Source organism: Girardinichthys multiradiatus, chromosome X (assembly GCF_021462225.1).
Source record: "Girardinichthys multiradiatus isolate DD_20200921_A chromosome X, DD_fGirMul_XY1, whole genome shotgun sequence".
NCBI lineage: Eukaryota > Metazoa > Chordata > Actinopteri > Cyprinodontiformes > Goodeidae > Girardinichthys > Girardinichthys multiradiatus.
The window spans coordinates 20,947,350-20,959,814 of NC_061817.1; the positions used below are offsets into that span (position 1 = coordinate 20,947,350).

The 12,465-nt window shown below is 42.4% G+C and overlaps 1 protein-coding gene across 1 annotated transcript; it reads right to left on the reverse strand.

Annotated features, from left to right (window-relative positions):
• Positions 1-3,597: 3,597 nt before the first annotated feature.
• Positions 3,598-12,183, reverse strand: LOC124862701 (E3 SUMO-protein ligase CBX4-like). Its single transcript, XM_047356764.1, has 5 exons — positions 11,911-12,183; positions 11,771-11,814; positions 11,085-11,150; positions 8,140-8,206; positions 3,598-7,265 (listed from the first exon to the last, which is right to left on the reverse strand). Exons 1-5 carry the CDS (start codon positions 11,977-11,979, stop codon positions 5,874-5,876), a joined length of 1,638 nt encoding a protein of 545 aa, XP_047212720.1. The 5' UTR covers positions 11,980-12,183; the 3' UTR covers positions 3,598-5,873.
• Positions 12,184-12,465: the final 282 nt, after the last annotated feature.

The following is a 12,465-nucleotide window of genomic DNA, read 5'->3' on the forward strand; positions in this document are numbered from 1 at the left end:
CCGCCGCTTTATGTCGTCTATTGAAATTCTCCCCGCAGCGGCGGACACAAAGACGCGGCGCGGCGCGGCACGTTGTGGACAAAAGATGCGCTGAGAAAACCTCCGTCGAAATATGAACCACCATTTTGATACTTTCGGCGCGCAACCGACATTTCGCGGCGCTGGAATGGCTGATGCCTGCACGGTTTGCTGCAAAGGCTGGTGCCGTTACGCAGCGCACAGACGGCACGCCGCTTCTGCCGCTGCCGCGGTTCTCCTTATTTGGACGGAGAGCAGGAGCCGCAATGGCGACAGGCGCACATGAATGCACAGAGCGGGCTCTGTGAGAACATTATTGGCTCTCTGGTTTCTGGGCAACATGCTGCACTGCTCGCTGTCCTACTTACTCTCCAAGCAACATTTTGTGCTGAAAAGTGCCTCAGACACAAAACCACACGATAGAAACTGACGAAGCCGCGTCGTGGTGACCTGCAGCGTTGCATGATTTTCAGTGCGAAGTTAAGCTTAAGAAGCGTCATATGGTGAATGCACCGCGCTTCTTATTCGTCATGCTTTCGGCTTGACTCATTCCGATATGCACCTTGATAAGAATGCATGTCCATCACACATCAATTTAAGCTCAATTTCCATCGACAATCAATACAACGGAGGCATGAGTAGGTGGAACTTCAATTTCTATATAACAATCAAAATTAATTTCTGCAATCTTCAGGCTATCCCAGGCCTGCAGCGGGTCACGCATATGAAAGCACCTTTGTGCAGACTGCAGCCGCCGCTGCAGCTTAGTATGATGATAAAGGGGGAATGTGAAACATCTCACTTGGTCTATAAATATGTTGGCCGGCTCAGTGATGTTTCAGTTTCCTATACAGCCACTGATGCATGGCGGTCTGACTCACACATGGTTCAAAGCAACGGATACATGCGAACCATGAGCGCTCATCAAGTCAGCATCACAGGTTTCTTTGAAAAAGTTCCATGCTTGGCAGTGTTAAGCCATGTGTGTCCTTTTTTGTTTTTTCCTGCGACTACACTATATCTTGCATGACACATTTAATGCATTCAATTTTTTTTGTTAACTTTCTGCGGGAAATAAAACCGAAGCTGCCACATTTGGTTGATTTTCAGGTTTATTTACTCTATTTACTCCAGGGAGGGTTGCAAAGATGCCTATTTTACTCTCATATATGGACATATCTTCTGTAAAATTCCTGATCAAATTTTAATCAGAGGTTGCGACCCTTAAACAAAGAAGTTCGTCCTATGAAAATATAAAGGAAGTACAAAAAGACGCTTTAACATTTAACAGAACATTTCGCAATTGTTGCTTATGCATGTCCAAATATGGAAGTCACAAGGCAGCCAATATGCGTTTGTTAACATTAAATGAGTTTATGGGTTTACAAAAAGAAGAGGATTCGTAATCAGTGGTTTACACCATAAATTCATCAGGAAAGCAGGTAACAATGGTTGCCTTTGTTTGTTTTTGTTTTTTGCTTTTATTCACAATTCTTCTCTGCCTCTTTACAAGTACAGTCTAGATTTGTATGTGTTGTAACAAATTAAAAACAAAGCCAGACCACTAGAGTTAATGTTTGTATTTTTTGTATTTAAAATATTCACTCATATATATATAACATATATATATATATAACATATATATATATATATATATATACTACTTCCCCTTGAAAACACCATCCACACGGTGGTGCAGCATCATGCTGTGGGGACCAGTTTCTCCAACAAGAAGCTGGTGAGAATAAATAGGAAAATGGATGGAGCTCAATACAGACGAAGTCTGGAAGAAATCCAGATATAGGGGGAAAAGAGTTTAGAGGAAGTTTGTAATTTGAAACGCAGTTTTAAAAGTGTGGTCCAAAGGCCCTGGGATGCCACTCAAGAAAATTTACAGGTTAACTTATGACAAAGGTCTGTCACAGGTCAGGTTATATCTTTAATGATTAAATATCAGGCTCGAGTTTTTTATCAGGCCTTGAGCAGAATTCCATTTGCAGGGCTTAGTTAAAACCCACCGGTCATACCATGGTGCTACTAACCTCTCTTATGTATCATCCATTCTTTGTAATTTTTGCAACTTGCACTCTACACAACTTGTTTTATTATTAACAAGTGAGCCAAAAATGAATTAAATAGACTACATGACCAAATTACATCTGTCCCTTTTACATTATTTAAGTAATAGCACCTGAGAAAAAGGGCTCAGGTCAAATAGAATAATTACCTCCTTCTTCTATAAATACATTTAAAGTCTGTGAATATCTTTTTAGAATGCTTTGATATTTAATTTCAACTGTCTGCAGATTGTGAAACCTAATCAGCAACAAGTTATTTACTCCAGCATAGATGCTTGTGAATGTGACACTAGCTTTGAACTATGACACATAATTAATGTAACTTTAACACTTTTAAAGGATTGGCATAGTATGTATATAGCTGATACATGTGTAAATCTTTCTTGTGTGAATTCAAGTTCTAGTGGGGCCCAAAGTAGCTACGTAGTTTGCTTATACTACGGGCCGGCCTGATCCATTAAATTTCAGAAGTTTGTCTAAAGTAGTTTAGATTGACTTTATACATTTTAATGCCCAGCTGACCTTCTCATACGGCAATGCTCAATATTTATAATAATACGTTTGCAGAGAATTTGAGGAGACAATTGATCCTCTAAATGTCCATGACAAATAAAGTTTTTAAATTCTTTTGCATGAGTTTTGTCCTTCTTGTCTCCGGCTGCCTATTAAAGCTGCCTTTTTGTCTGAGTCAACATTCTTCGATTGGCGCCTCCTAAAAGACACCTTGCACACATTCCAATTTTTTTCTGCCTGATCAAACTCGCTGAGATCTCAGTTTAGCTCACCAACAAAAAACTATTTCTGTCTGCGCGCTGAGAGCAGACTCCAGGCCTTCAGCAACCTTTATTGAGGAGGCCCTGTAACATTTAGCCGACGCAAGCAGAGGTCAGAGTTTACAGTTCATTCAGAAAAACTCTGGCCGCAGCTTATGCCAGTGTGTCTACAGCTGCCATGATATCTGCGTGTCGGGGGGGAAACTGCCGTGTCACTGTGACAAAGGCCACCTAAACACAGTCTTTCATAACAACTTACCCAATGTTCTGGGAAGACAGCAGCTACATTATAATAAGAATTCATTCTGAGACAGTTTCCTGCAAAGCACACTTGCAGTCCACATATCGACTGATTATTTACCTTCCATAAAGGTTTTCTCCGTAAGAGGCTTAAAATGACACAATCTCTTCTCCTGGCCTCCCCCACTGTTTACATTCCTGCTCGGGTTCAAGACGAAGTAGGACAAATAATGCAGGCCGAGGTATTAATAACACAAGTGACCGGTGCAGTTATGTAACATAGAAAGCCCTCTGTGCAGGATAGTTTGTGATTATGCAACACAATCTGTTTTTACAAACCGACCCTCATAAACACAAGTTGTTTTTTATTTCTTCTAAGTGTTTTTTTTTGCCTCACATGAGCATTTGTTTCTTTTTGGAAACTATGAAATTCTGGAGTCTGCAGAATAAAGAAAAATAAAGATGAAAAATACCAGCGCAGCAACATGTTATAGGTCAAATCTCCATCTTTATTTTGAGACATACCATCCAGGGAGATGAGCATACAGGTCAGCCGATATAGCATACTTTATAACAATCATTTCCACTTTAAACAGAGTGCAAAGACGAAGCAAAAGAAAACCAAAAAGACTCGAAAACCCCCTCGAGATGAAACCGTTCGGTGCAAACAAAGCACAGTAAGCGGATTTCGCTTTTTTAAACTAAACCTTTAACATCAATAAATACGCACTCTTCATTTTCCTCACCACAGCCTTTCACTTTAGCATTCTGACTAGATTTGCATTAAGTGTGCGGGGAAGGCTACTTGGACTCGAACGTAGCTGTAGCTTACATCCAACAGCTTTTTAACTATCAGCAGCATGAACAATCAAAACGGCTCGGACTCACGGGATCTGACTGGAAGGTCCCGTTAAGTCTCAATAATTACCAAGCCTGGTAGCTTTCTGAACATTTTAGTGAGCTTCGACAGATAAATGATGAGATGAGCTCTCACATTACATGAGGTATTAAACACAACTTTGCTATAGTGAAAATCAAGTAACAGGGTGAGTCAGTTTCCATAAATGACATATTATTTAAGGAGTACTGAGCTTTTGGAGTGTGTTGAGGAGCTAATATGCAAAAAATGTCATATTGCAGAGTTTTTTTAAAAGTGGATAAAATCTAAGAAGGCTAACAGCTTGTCAGACATGTGCCCTTTTTTGCATATTTTAGCAATTTAAAACAGATTAAACTCAAAATTTTCATCAATGTTATCATAGCCAATAACAGTTCAAATGATGTCCGTGTTTAAAAGATAAAGTTAAAGTCTACCTAATCTGATCCTGAGTCAGCAGGGATCATTCCTAAACGTCTGCTCCAGTCTTGGTGGCTTTAAAGTGGTGAAACATGGTGGGCTGCATCATGGTATTGAGATGCTTAGTCAATTAAATTGAGAACAAATGTAAAAAGTGTTGCATGCAAATAACACAAGACTCCAGAGGGACAGTGGAGAGGAAAATCCAGGGGGCAATGATGGGTCCTGTTTAAGCTTAAATTGAAGAATAATGCCAATACCCTTCTGACTGAGCTGACCCAATGTTGTTTGAGACCCTTAGCAGAATTTAATTTGGGAGCCCACCTCAATAAGCTCACTGGGCATCAAAGCGCCCCTGACCTTTCTCTTATATTGTCCTTCCCTGGTAATTTTTGCAATTTGCATCCAGCCAAACTGACTCGTTGCAGCGGATCTGGCATATTGATACCACTTAGCAACATGGATGTTGTTCAGCTGAGAAAACCCCACAAATATACCAGCAGTTTTTGAAAACAGACATTTTGTATCGACTAATATAGCATTGTATCCTGCTGTGACAAACGTGTTAAGTTTAGATGATAGAATAAGCTAAATGCAAACCGCTAGCTTCCCACCGTTCACAGGATTTATTGTCTGTTCTACAAACGTAAATCAAAATTATCTTTTTCCTACAACCAGATACTTTAAAGAACCTCACTTCAAAAAAATCTAAATAATCAATTTAACTTCTAAAGCATAAAAGTGAAGAATATATATTAAGCTTCTAGATTTGATTTGTTTCAGTCTGCAGTCGGATTGCTTTTGAGGAGCATACAAATACCTGTGCTCTGCAGTGTGTGTTTACATTGTATTATGACACACCCGCTTTTTGAATTTGCATGTCACAGCCAATAATTTTTCTTTAAACAAGCCACAAACAAAACACTGAATTATGCCGATCCACAATGAGGGCTTTGTCTATTACAGCAACAAAAGGACGAGAAAATCTGTGACTGTCTCTGCGACAGTGATGACACAAGCAAAACGTTTGAAAAATCATTAAGTGCTTAAGATTTGATTCGCGATCGCAATCCACTCAGAAACCTTCTCTCCGACCAACATTAACAGATATTAGTAATACGAAACATGTATAAACCTTTATACTGTATATCTCAGGTTATAAGTTTGGTACAAGTATGAAAAACAGGAATAGTCCCCCCCCCCCAGCTTCTTTTGACAAAGAATTTTTTGTTTTTGGTGAAGAATCTCCACCCGAGTGAGGCATTCGCTCAAATAGTCGAGGGCACTTTCTTGGCTACAACATCACAGAGGAGTAACAGTATAAAACATCATAGGAAACATACTGGATTTGACTTATAAATTATAAATTTCAATATGCACAAAATTCATGTGTTTTTCTTTCTTTTTTTTTTTTTACATATGCACATATTCACAGGATCAGCTTAACAGAGCTGGGAGTTCATTATTTTAGAAAGAAACGTATTCCTTAAAGGTGACTGTGAGGCTGTTTGTCGTTATGTCAGTGATGATTATGTTTCCCATGAAGGGGGAGATTTTTTTCACAGCTTCCTCTGGAGCTTTTTCCAAGGATTTTTCCTTCGCAGGCGTGTCTTTACTAGCAGACTCAGGCTCCACCTGCGGCTGGACTTCTGCTTCAACCTGCATCCTGTTTTTGGGGCAGCTGAGGTCCATCGGCTCCTCCTGGCTTCCATCTTCTTCATATGTCGTACCCATACTGCGGTGACGTGCCACGCTGCAGTGTAGGTCCATGGGTTTGTCCTGAGGCGGCTCGATTGAGGCGGTGGGCACGCTTAAGCTCCTTGACGCCAGGTAGATTTTACCAACGTTCATGTCCTCAATGGGATCCGACAGCTTCCTTTTCCGATCACAGGGGAAGGAGGGGATCCGGATCGGGTCGACAGCAGTATGGGTCGCGATGGCGGTGTCAGCGGTCCAAGACGTCTGGGGGGAGCTGGCTGTCAGCTGCAGGGGCAAGTCTTCCGGTAAATCCGCCTGACCGCGGGCTACTTCAGTGTTGTATTCCTCAGCTGTGCTTGGAGATGGTTTGGAAAAATGTCTGTCTTTGGGGGAACACTTCAAAGGATGCTCCGCAACAGAGAGGGAGCTCCCTTTACAGATCTCCTTGGGAATCCCGTTCTCTGGGTGTTCAGCCATTTTGGTCCTGGGTGCTGTATTGTTGTCAGATGTTTTGGTGCTTTGCGTTTTGTCGTCTTTTGAAGATACCTTGTGTTTTTCCTTAGTTCCATTAGCCTTGTTACCGTCCATATATTTGCTCATGACAATAACAATGCGTCCATTCTTATTTTTATTCTTGATTATCTTCATTTTGCTGCTAACGGCACTAGGAAGAGTAGCCTCCTTAGGGTTGGGATTCAGTGCGTTCTCGCTCTGCACCTCTTTAATTGGCTTCCTCACCTCCACTGCCAGCTCTTTGACTTTGCTCAAGCACCCAGTGTCTTTGTTGCGGATCCATTTCTGCTGCAGGGCCAAAGGTAAGGTCCACCCCGGATTTGTCAGTTTGCTGGTCGGTTCCTGAACTTTGACCACCTCCTTGAGCCTCGAAACCTGTGCGTCATACATGTGTGGGTCGGGTTCATAGTGGTGGTGCTTCTTGCTGTTGAGCTGGTAGATTAACTTCTTTTTGCTGTTGTTGACAGCGTCAGCAGGGACCTCCTGGCTTCTGGGTTGGTACTGATGGTGCTTTTTGCTGTTCAGCTGGTAATGCTGGGGCTGGGAGCGCTGGACCTGGGTAGGATCCAACTTGAGACTACCCTCTGCGTCCTGGGCCATTTCCTTGAATCCTGCTGGGATGCTTGATCTCCGGGCAAATGAAGGCACCTTAATAGAAGACACAAGACATTTGTTAATGATCCTTCCCACATTGTGACACCTTTATTTGTTAAAATGTCTGAAAAAATGTAAACTACAGTCGACCAAAATTTGAAGGGGATAAATTCTTTTAAGTAATGCAGTATGGCAGAAAAGGAGTAACCCTGCAAAAGACAGTGAGGGGAGCTAGAAGAGTCTGGGATCTGTTACGTTTGTTTTAAGCGTTTCATGTTTTCTAATGTCTTAGCAATGTAGTAACTTTAGCACTATTCTGCTGATAATCCCTGAGAAACAATATGAAGATGGCTCTGCAGAGAATAGTGATGGGATCTGAAAGGTTCGTCTCCAGTATCTGTCACATATGTTTTATCTATTTTATGTGGATTTTTTATCTTTTAAATCATTCATTTGACCCAAACTTTTGAATAATCCCAGAAAAAAAGGCAGAGAACTTTGATCTGCTGCCATCAGTGAAATGGCCCGACATCAAATGCCTCAACCTGTTAAAATCCTGAGCGCTGAAATCTTTTTACATGTTTCAATGCAATAAAGTAGGTTTTACAGGTAAAGTTGCTAGATTATCCCTATGAAATATGGTGCTAGAATGAAACAGCCAATCAGGACTCGGTTTAAAGCTTACACCCCCCAGCTGACCCTGCAGCCGTCAGAGGGGCACTGTAGTGGAATGATCAAGACGCTCTGGCTGTGACCTCTAGGTCACTCAAGTGCCATCAGACGTGTCATACTTTGCCCCCGATTCGGGACAGACTCAAAGATATAATCACACTTGGCTCTGAAAGAGCTTCCGTAAATGCTTCGGCTAAGAGAGTCAAAGCATTACCTGGTTTTTCCACAGTGTGGTGAAGAATCATTTAGAAAATACCTGTAGCAGAAGATGTTTTGGTTTTGGGCCCCGCTTTCGGTATCCCATAATCTGCTCCTGCCTCTCTCTGCAAAAAGAAAAGACCAATATGTGAGGATTACAAACGCCTCAAAAATCTAATTATATCACATAGAAAATAACAGGTTTCCACTCATTTTCTTCCACCTATTCAAGGTCAAAAGTGGAGCCGTGATTCAGAGCGGTAATGAATGCTCACACGTGGGTCGCTGCAAAGCATTTTGATCCCTATTTGCATAGCTCTCCATGGTGATCAGCCCATTCCATATTCTCATTATTCTGGAGAAATTCAATTAGGGGCTACAGCAGAAAGAGTCTCTCCTCGTCTCTGAAACGTCCACCCTTCCTCCTCTGATATTCAGTCATTGAAATGTTCTACATTTTGTCATGTTAAAACCACAAACTTTATGTTTTCTATAACAATTTTATGAGATAAAACAACACAAAATACCTTAGACAGGTCAGGGATAAAGTTGTGGAGAAGTGGTGGCAGCATCATGGTTTGTGTGTACGCTTTTCTTTAGCAAAGAAAAGGAAAATGGAATTGGCAGGAAGACGGATAGGGCTAAATACACAAACTGGAAGACAAGTTGCTGGAGGCTACAAAAGATGAAAGCATGCTCCTGTGTTAGAATGGCCTAGTCAAAGTCTAGACAGAAATCTGAGAATCTGAGGCAAGACTTGAGAATGGCATTTACAGAAACTCTCCATTCAATCTGAAAGAGATTAAGGTATTTCAATATTAGGAATGTGCAAAAATGTTAGCCTCCAGATGTCCAAAACTGGTGGCAACATACCCTTAAGAAACTCGACAGGGCCACACTTCTTTTCTTTTGTGTACTTCCTTTTCATTTCACAGTTTTGCACAACTTTGTGTTGTTCTTACGGAAAAAGAAAATCCAAATGAAACTTAGGGGTGTGTGGTTTTGGCATGACAAAATGTAATAAAAAATAAGGGATATGAATAATATTGTATAGTAAAGTAAACATGGCAGTGAAAATGCATACACAGTTTAGGAAACATCTCTCAAAACAACTTCTAATCTAGAATGGACTGGCATGTATGGTATCATAACAGAACTGGTCAGATCAAGGACAACGCCATGTGTGAAAAATCACCCCACGATAGCCTTGACTCAGCATCAGCTCATAAATAACCAGAGGTGGGCGAAGGCCAGCTGTAAATATGCTTCCCTCGGGCATGCGCCAACACCCACCCTCACTGTCGGCCTCATGCTGCAGATGTTCAAACGATTAGAGCTGCCAGAAGATCGCCACAATAAACAGTCCCCACCGCTGTAATGCATGCAATTTGGAAAACGCCGTCTAACAGGGTGACCCCTATTCACACAAGATTTGGCAATTACAGACTCCCTCGTCAAGTCCCCCTCCCCCCATCCGATGGGAGCAGGGAGGAATCCGCTCACACACACACACACACACACACACACACACAGAAAGAGAGAGCACAGAGGCAGCTCTCCATGACCATCCCAGCACACAGTTACATACTCAGGCAGGGGAGGCAGGCGGTTCTACGGGGGAATATGAGAGCTGTACACTAGAAGCGTTGAGAAGCTCTGCGTGTGTCAATTAGCCTTTTCAGAAACGCAAATTCCTTTCCCCAGCCATCACGTCTTCACTCAGCCCCCTAAGCAGGCTGCTTGCCTCCAGAGAGACCATATGTCAGAGGCCTTGTGGGTCTGCACGAGATGCAGTTGTGCAGGATTTAGGGAATAGTGGTATTTGAATAATAATAGATAGATAGATAGATAGATAGATAGATAGATAGATAGATAGATAGATAGATAGATAGATAGATAGATAGATAGATAGATAGATAGATAGATAGATAGATAGATAGATAGATAGATAGATAGATAGATAGATAGATAGATAGATAGATAGATAGATAGATAGATAGATAGATAGATAGATAGATAGATAGATAGATAGATAGATAGATAGATAGATAGATAGATAGATAGAACACACCCCAAAAATGTTGTAATCTTAGGGTTCCACACTGAAGAACAAACTTATAGCCACCCCGTGACATCTTAAACTTGCTAAAATTAAAAAGCTTATAAAAGGTTGTCAAGATGGAAGCCGCTTTTAATTTGGGATGACACACCAAAACCAGAAGCCATGGCAGAATTTTTGTCCTAGCAGCTTAGGCAAACAAAACCGCACTTCTGGTTGCCTTCTGGTGTCAGTTGCAGATCTGCAACTGAATGTCAGGAGTTTATTGTGTTTTTGTCATAAATAGGGAAGCCGGCGGGAGCGGGCCGGAATGAGTAATGGACATGCATATGAAGGAAATATAAGGAATATAAGTGTAGATACATAAATAACTATAAACATGTTTGTTCAAATTCATTGCTTGACCACACCTTTGAAATTCAAATTTACAAATTGGCCACCTCCTCCTGTTGAAACCACAATAAACAACCATGTTCCTGTTTTTTAATTTGGCCCCCCAGAGCAGATCATATCTTAAGTGACCAGCTTGGAAGCAAAAACAAAGGCCAGTTGTAGTTTGATCCACACGGGATGCAGGTTTTTCAGTGGGAAAACACTCTCCTATTTCTAATTTTCTATTACATGTCCCTTCAGGTCTCACTGGCATTTATTGGGCGTTAATTAATTTCTGATTTAGCTCCTCTAACATCAAATATCAATGCTTAGTTCTTCAGATCCAGTCCTTCTCAATGAGCAGGATTTAGGAATTCGCACTACCAAATCCAGCATATTTAGCCCCCCTTCCCCTCCTGGGCAAGAGCAGAGAGGAGTTGGGGGAGAGACGAGGGGTGGGGAGGGGTAGAGTTATTACAGCGCCCCTCCTCCCATGCCCTTATATGGTCATGGCTGAAGTGGAGGCTGCGCGGCCTGGTTCGAAGTCCACCTCTGCGCGCAGAGTCGCTCACCTGTGTTGAAACGCGACGAGGAGCCGTGGGTCCAGGATGTTTTCCTCCGGCTCCCATGTGTTGTACCTGCAGAGAGGAGAGGAGCCAACAGCTGTCAGTGGGCTGTGCTGTCACGTGCAAACTTCCTTTTTCAAACTGTCACGCACATGTCTTCCACGGACACATTCCCCACATTTTCAAAAGTCCTGGACAGGTGAAGCAGAGACTGCGGATTGGTTGAAACACAAATATTCTTAGATAGAAACTATTTGCAATAGAAACCGTTTTTGTTTTTTCCTTATGCACACTGTGGATTACAAATCAGTGAAGACGTCTAACCGCAGGCAAAAACCATAAATTTTGTGTGTGTGTGCATGAATGTGTATGTGGTATCCAAACGCTCCTTCAGCTCCAACATCGAGTCGGCCATTTTAGCACCACTATGTCTCGTAAATTCGCTGGCAGAGCAGAAATAATTAAAACGGGATTACATGGCCGTGCCTACTCCCCATCCCCTTCCCACCACTTCCCTCGCATAAATTAGTGAAGGAATCCGCGGATCCACTGAAACACACTCACACATAAACACCCGGGGATTTGCGCGCAACGCCCTTGACAAATAGGTGCACTACTTGCATTCGTTAATAAGGTTTTTGTTTTGCTTAATAAATGCGCTGGTAAATTTCATGTGCATGTTTCACACTTACTTTGGAGACCAGCCGCGCCACTTGACCAGGTACTCGATCTTGCCCTGAGATGGGGGTGGGGGGGAAAATTGGATTAAGCTCGCATTCAAATAAAAATGCAACATTTCGTCGTCTTGCATACGTCGCTTTCCCGCTGTTACCTTCCGAATGCGCTTCTTCTCGATGCCCTCCACCGCGAAGACGTGCTCGCCGGCGGCAGGGAGCTCCATTCTCGGCTCCGGTCCGATCCGATCTCAGTGAGGTGTTGAGGGACGAGGGGGGCGCACGGTGAAAACGTTGAAATGCCCTCCTTTCAGCCGTCTTCCAGTTAGATCCAAAATTCGAGTGAATTCCCTCCACCTTCTCTCCTCCTCTTTCTGCACACTCCTCTGTCCTGGCAATGAGATATTCTGTGGTGCCGTTGCGAGCAGCTCTTTTCGTGCAGTGACGTCAGGTCGGGAGGAGGGGATATGGGTGAAGACCTTGCAGAAAGGTTGTGGTTTTCATCCAACGGTGGACTTCGGCGGGGGACATGATTTGAAATTCAAATTTATCACCTGATCAGAAGAGAAGTGCATAGAAATGCACTGTTACACATGCGTTTTGTCCAGAGCCGGATCAAATGTGGCCCCTAAGCACATTTTGACTTGGGGTCCAAATTCCAGTTGCCATTATTGAATAAATAAACTGTGGAACCTACGTAAATCCTCTGCCCT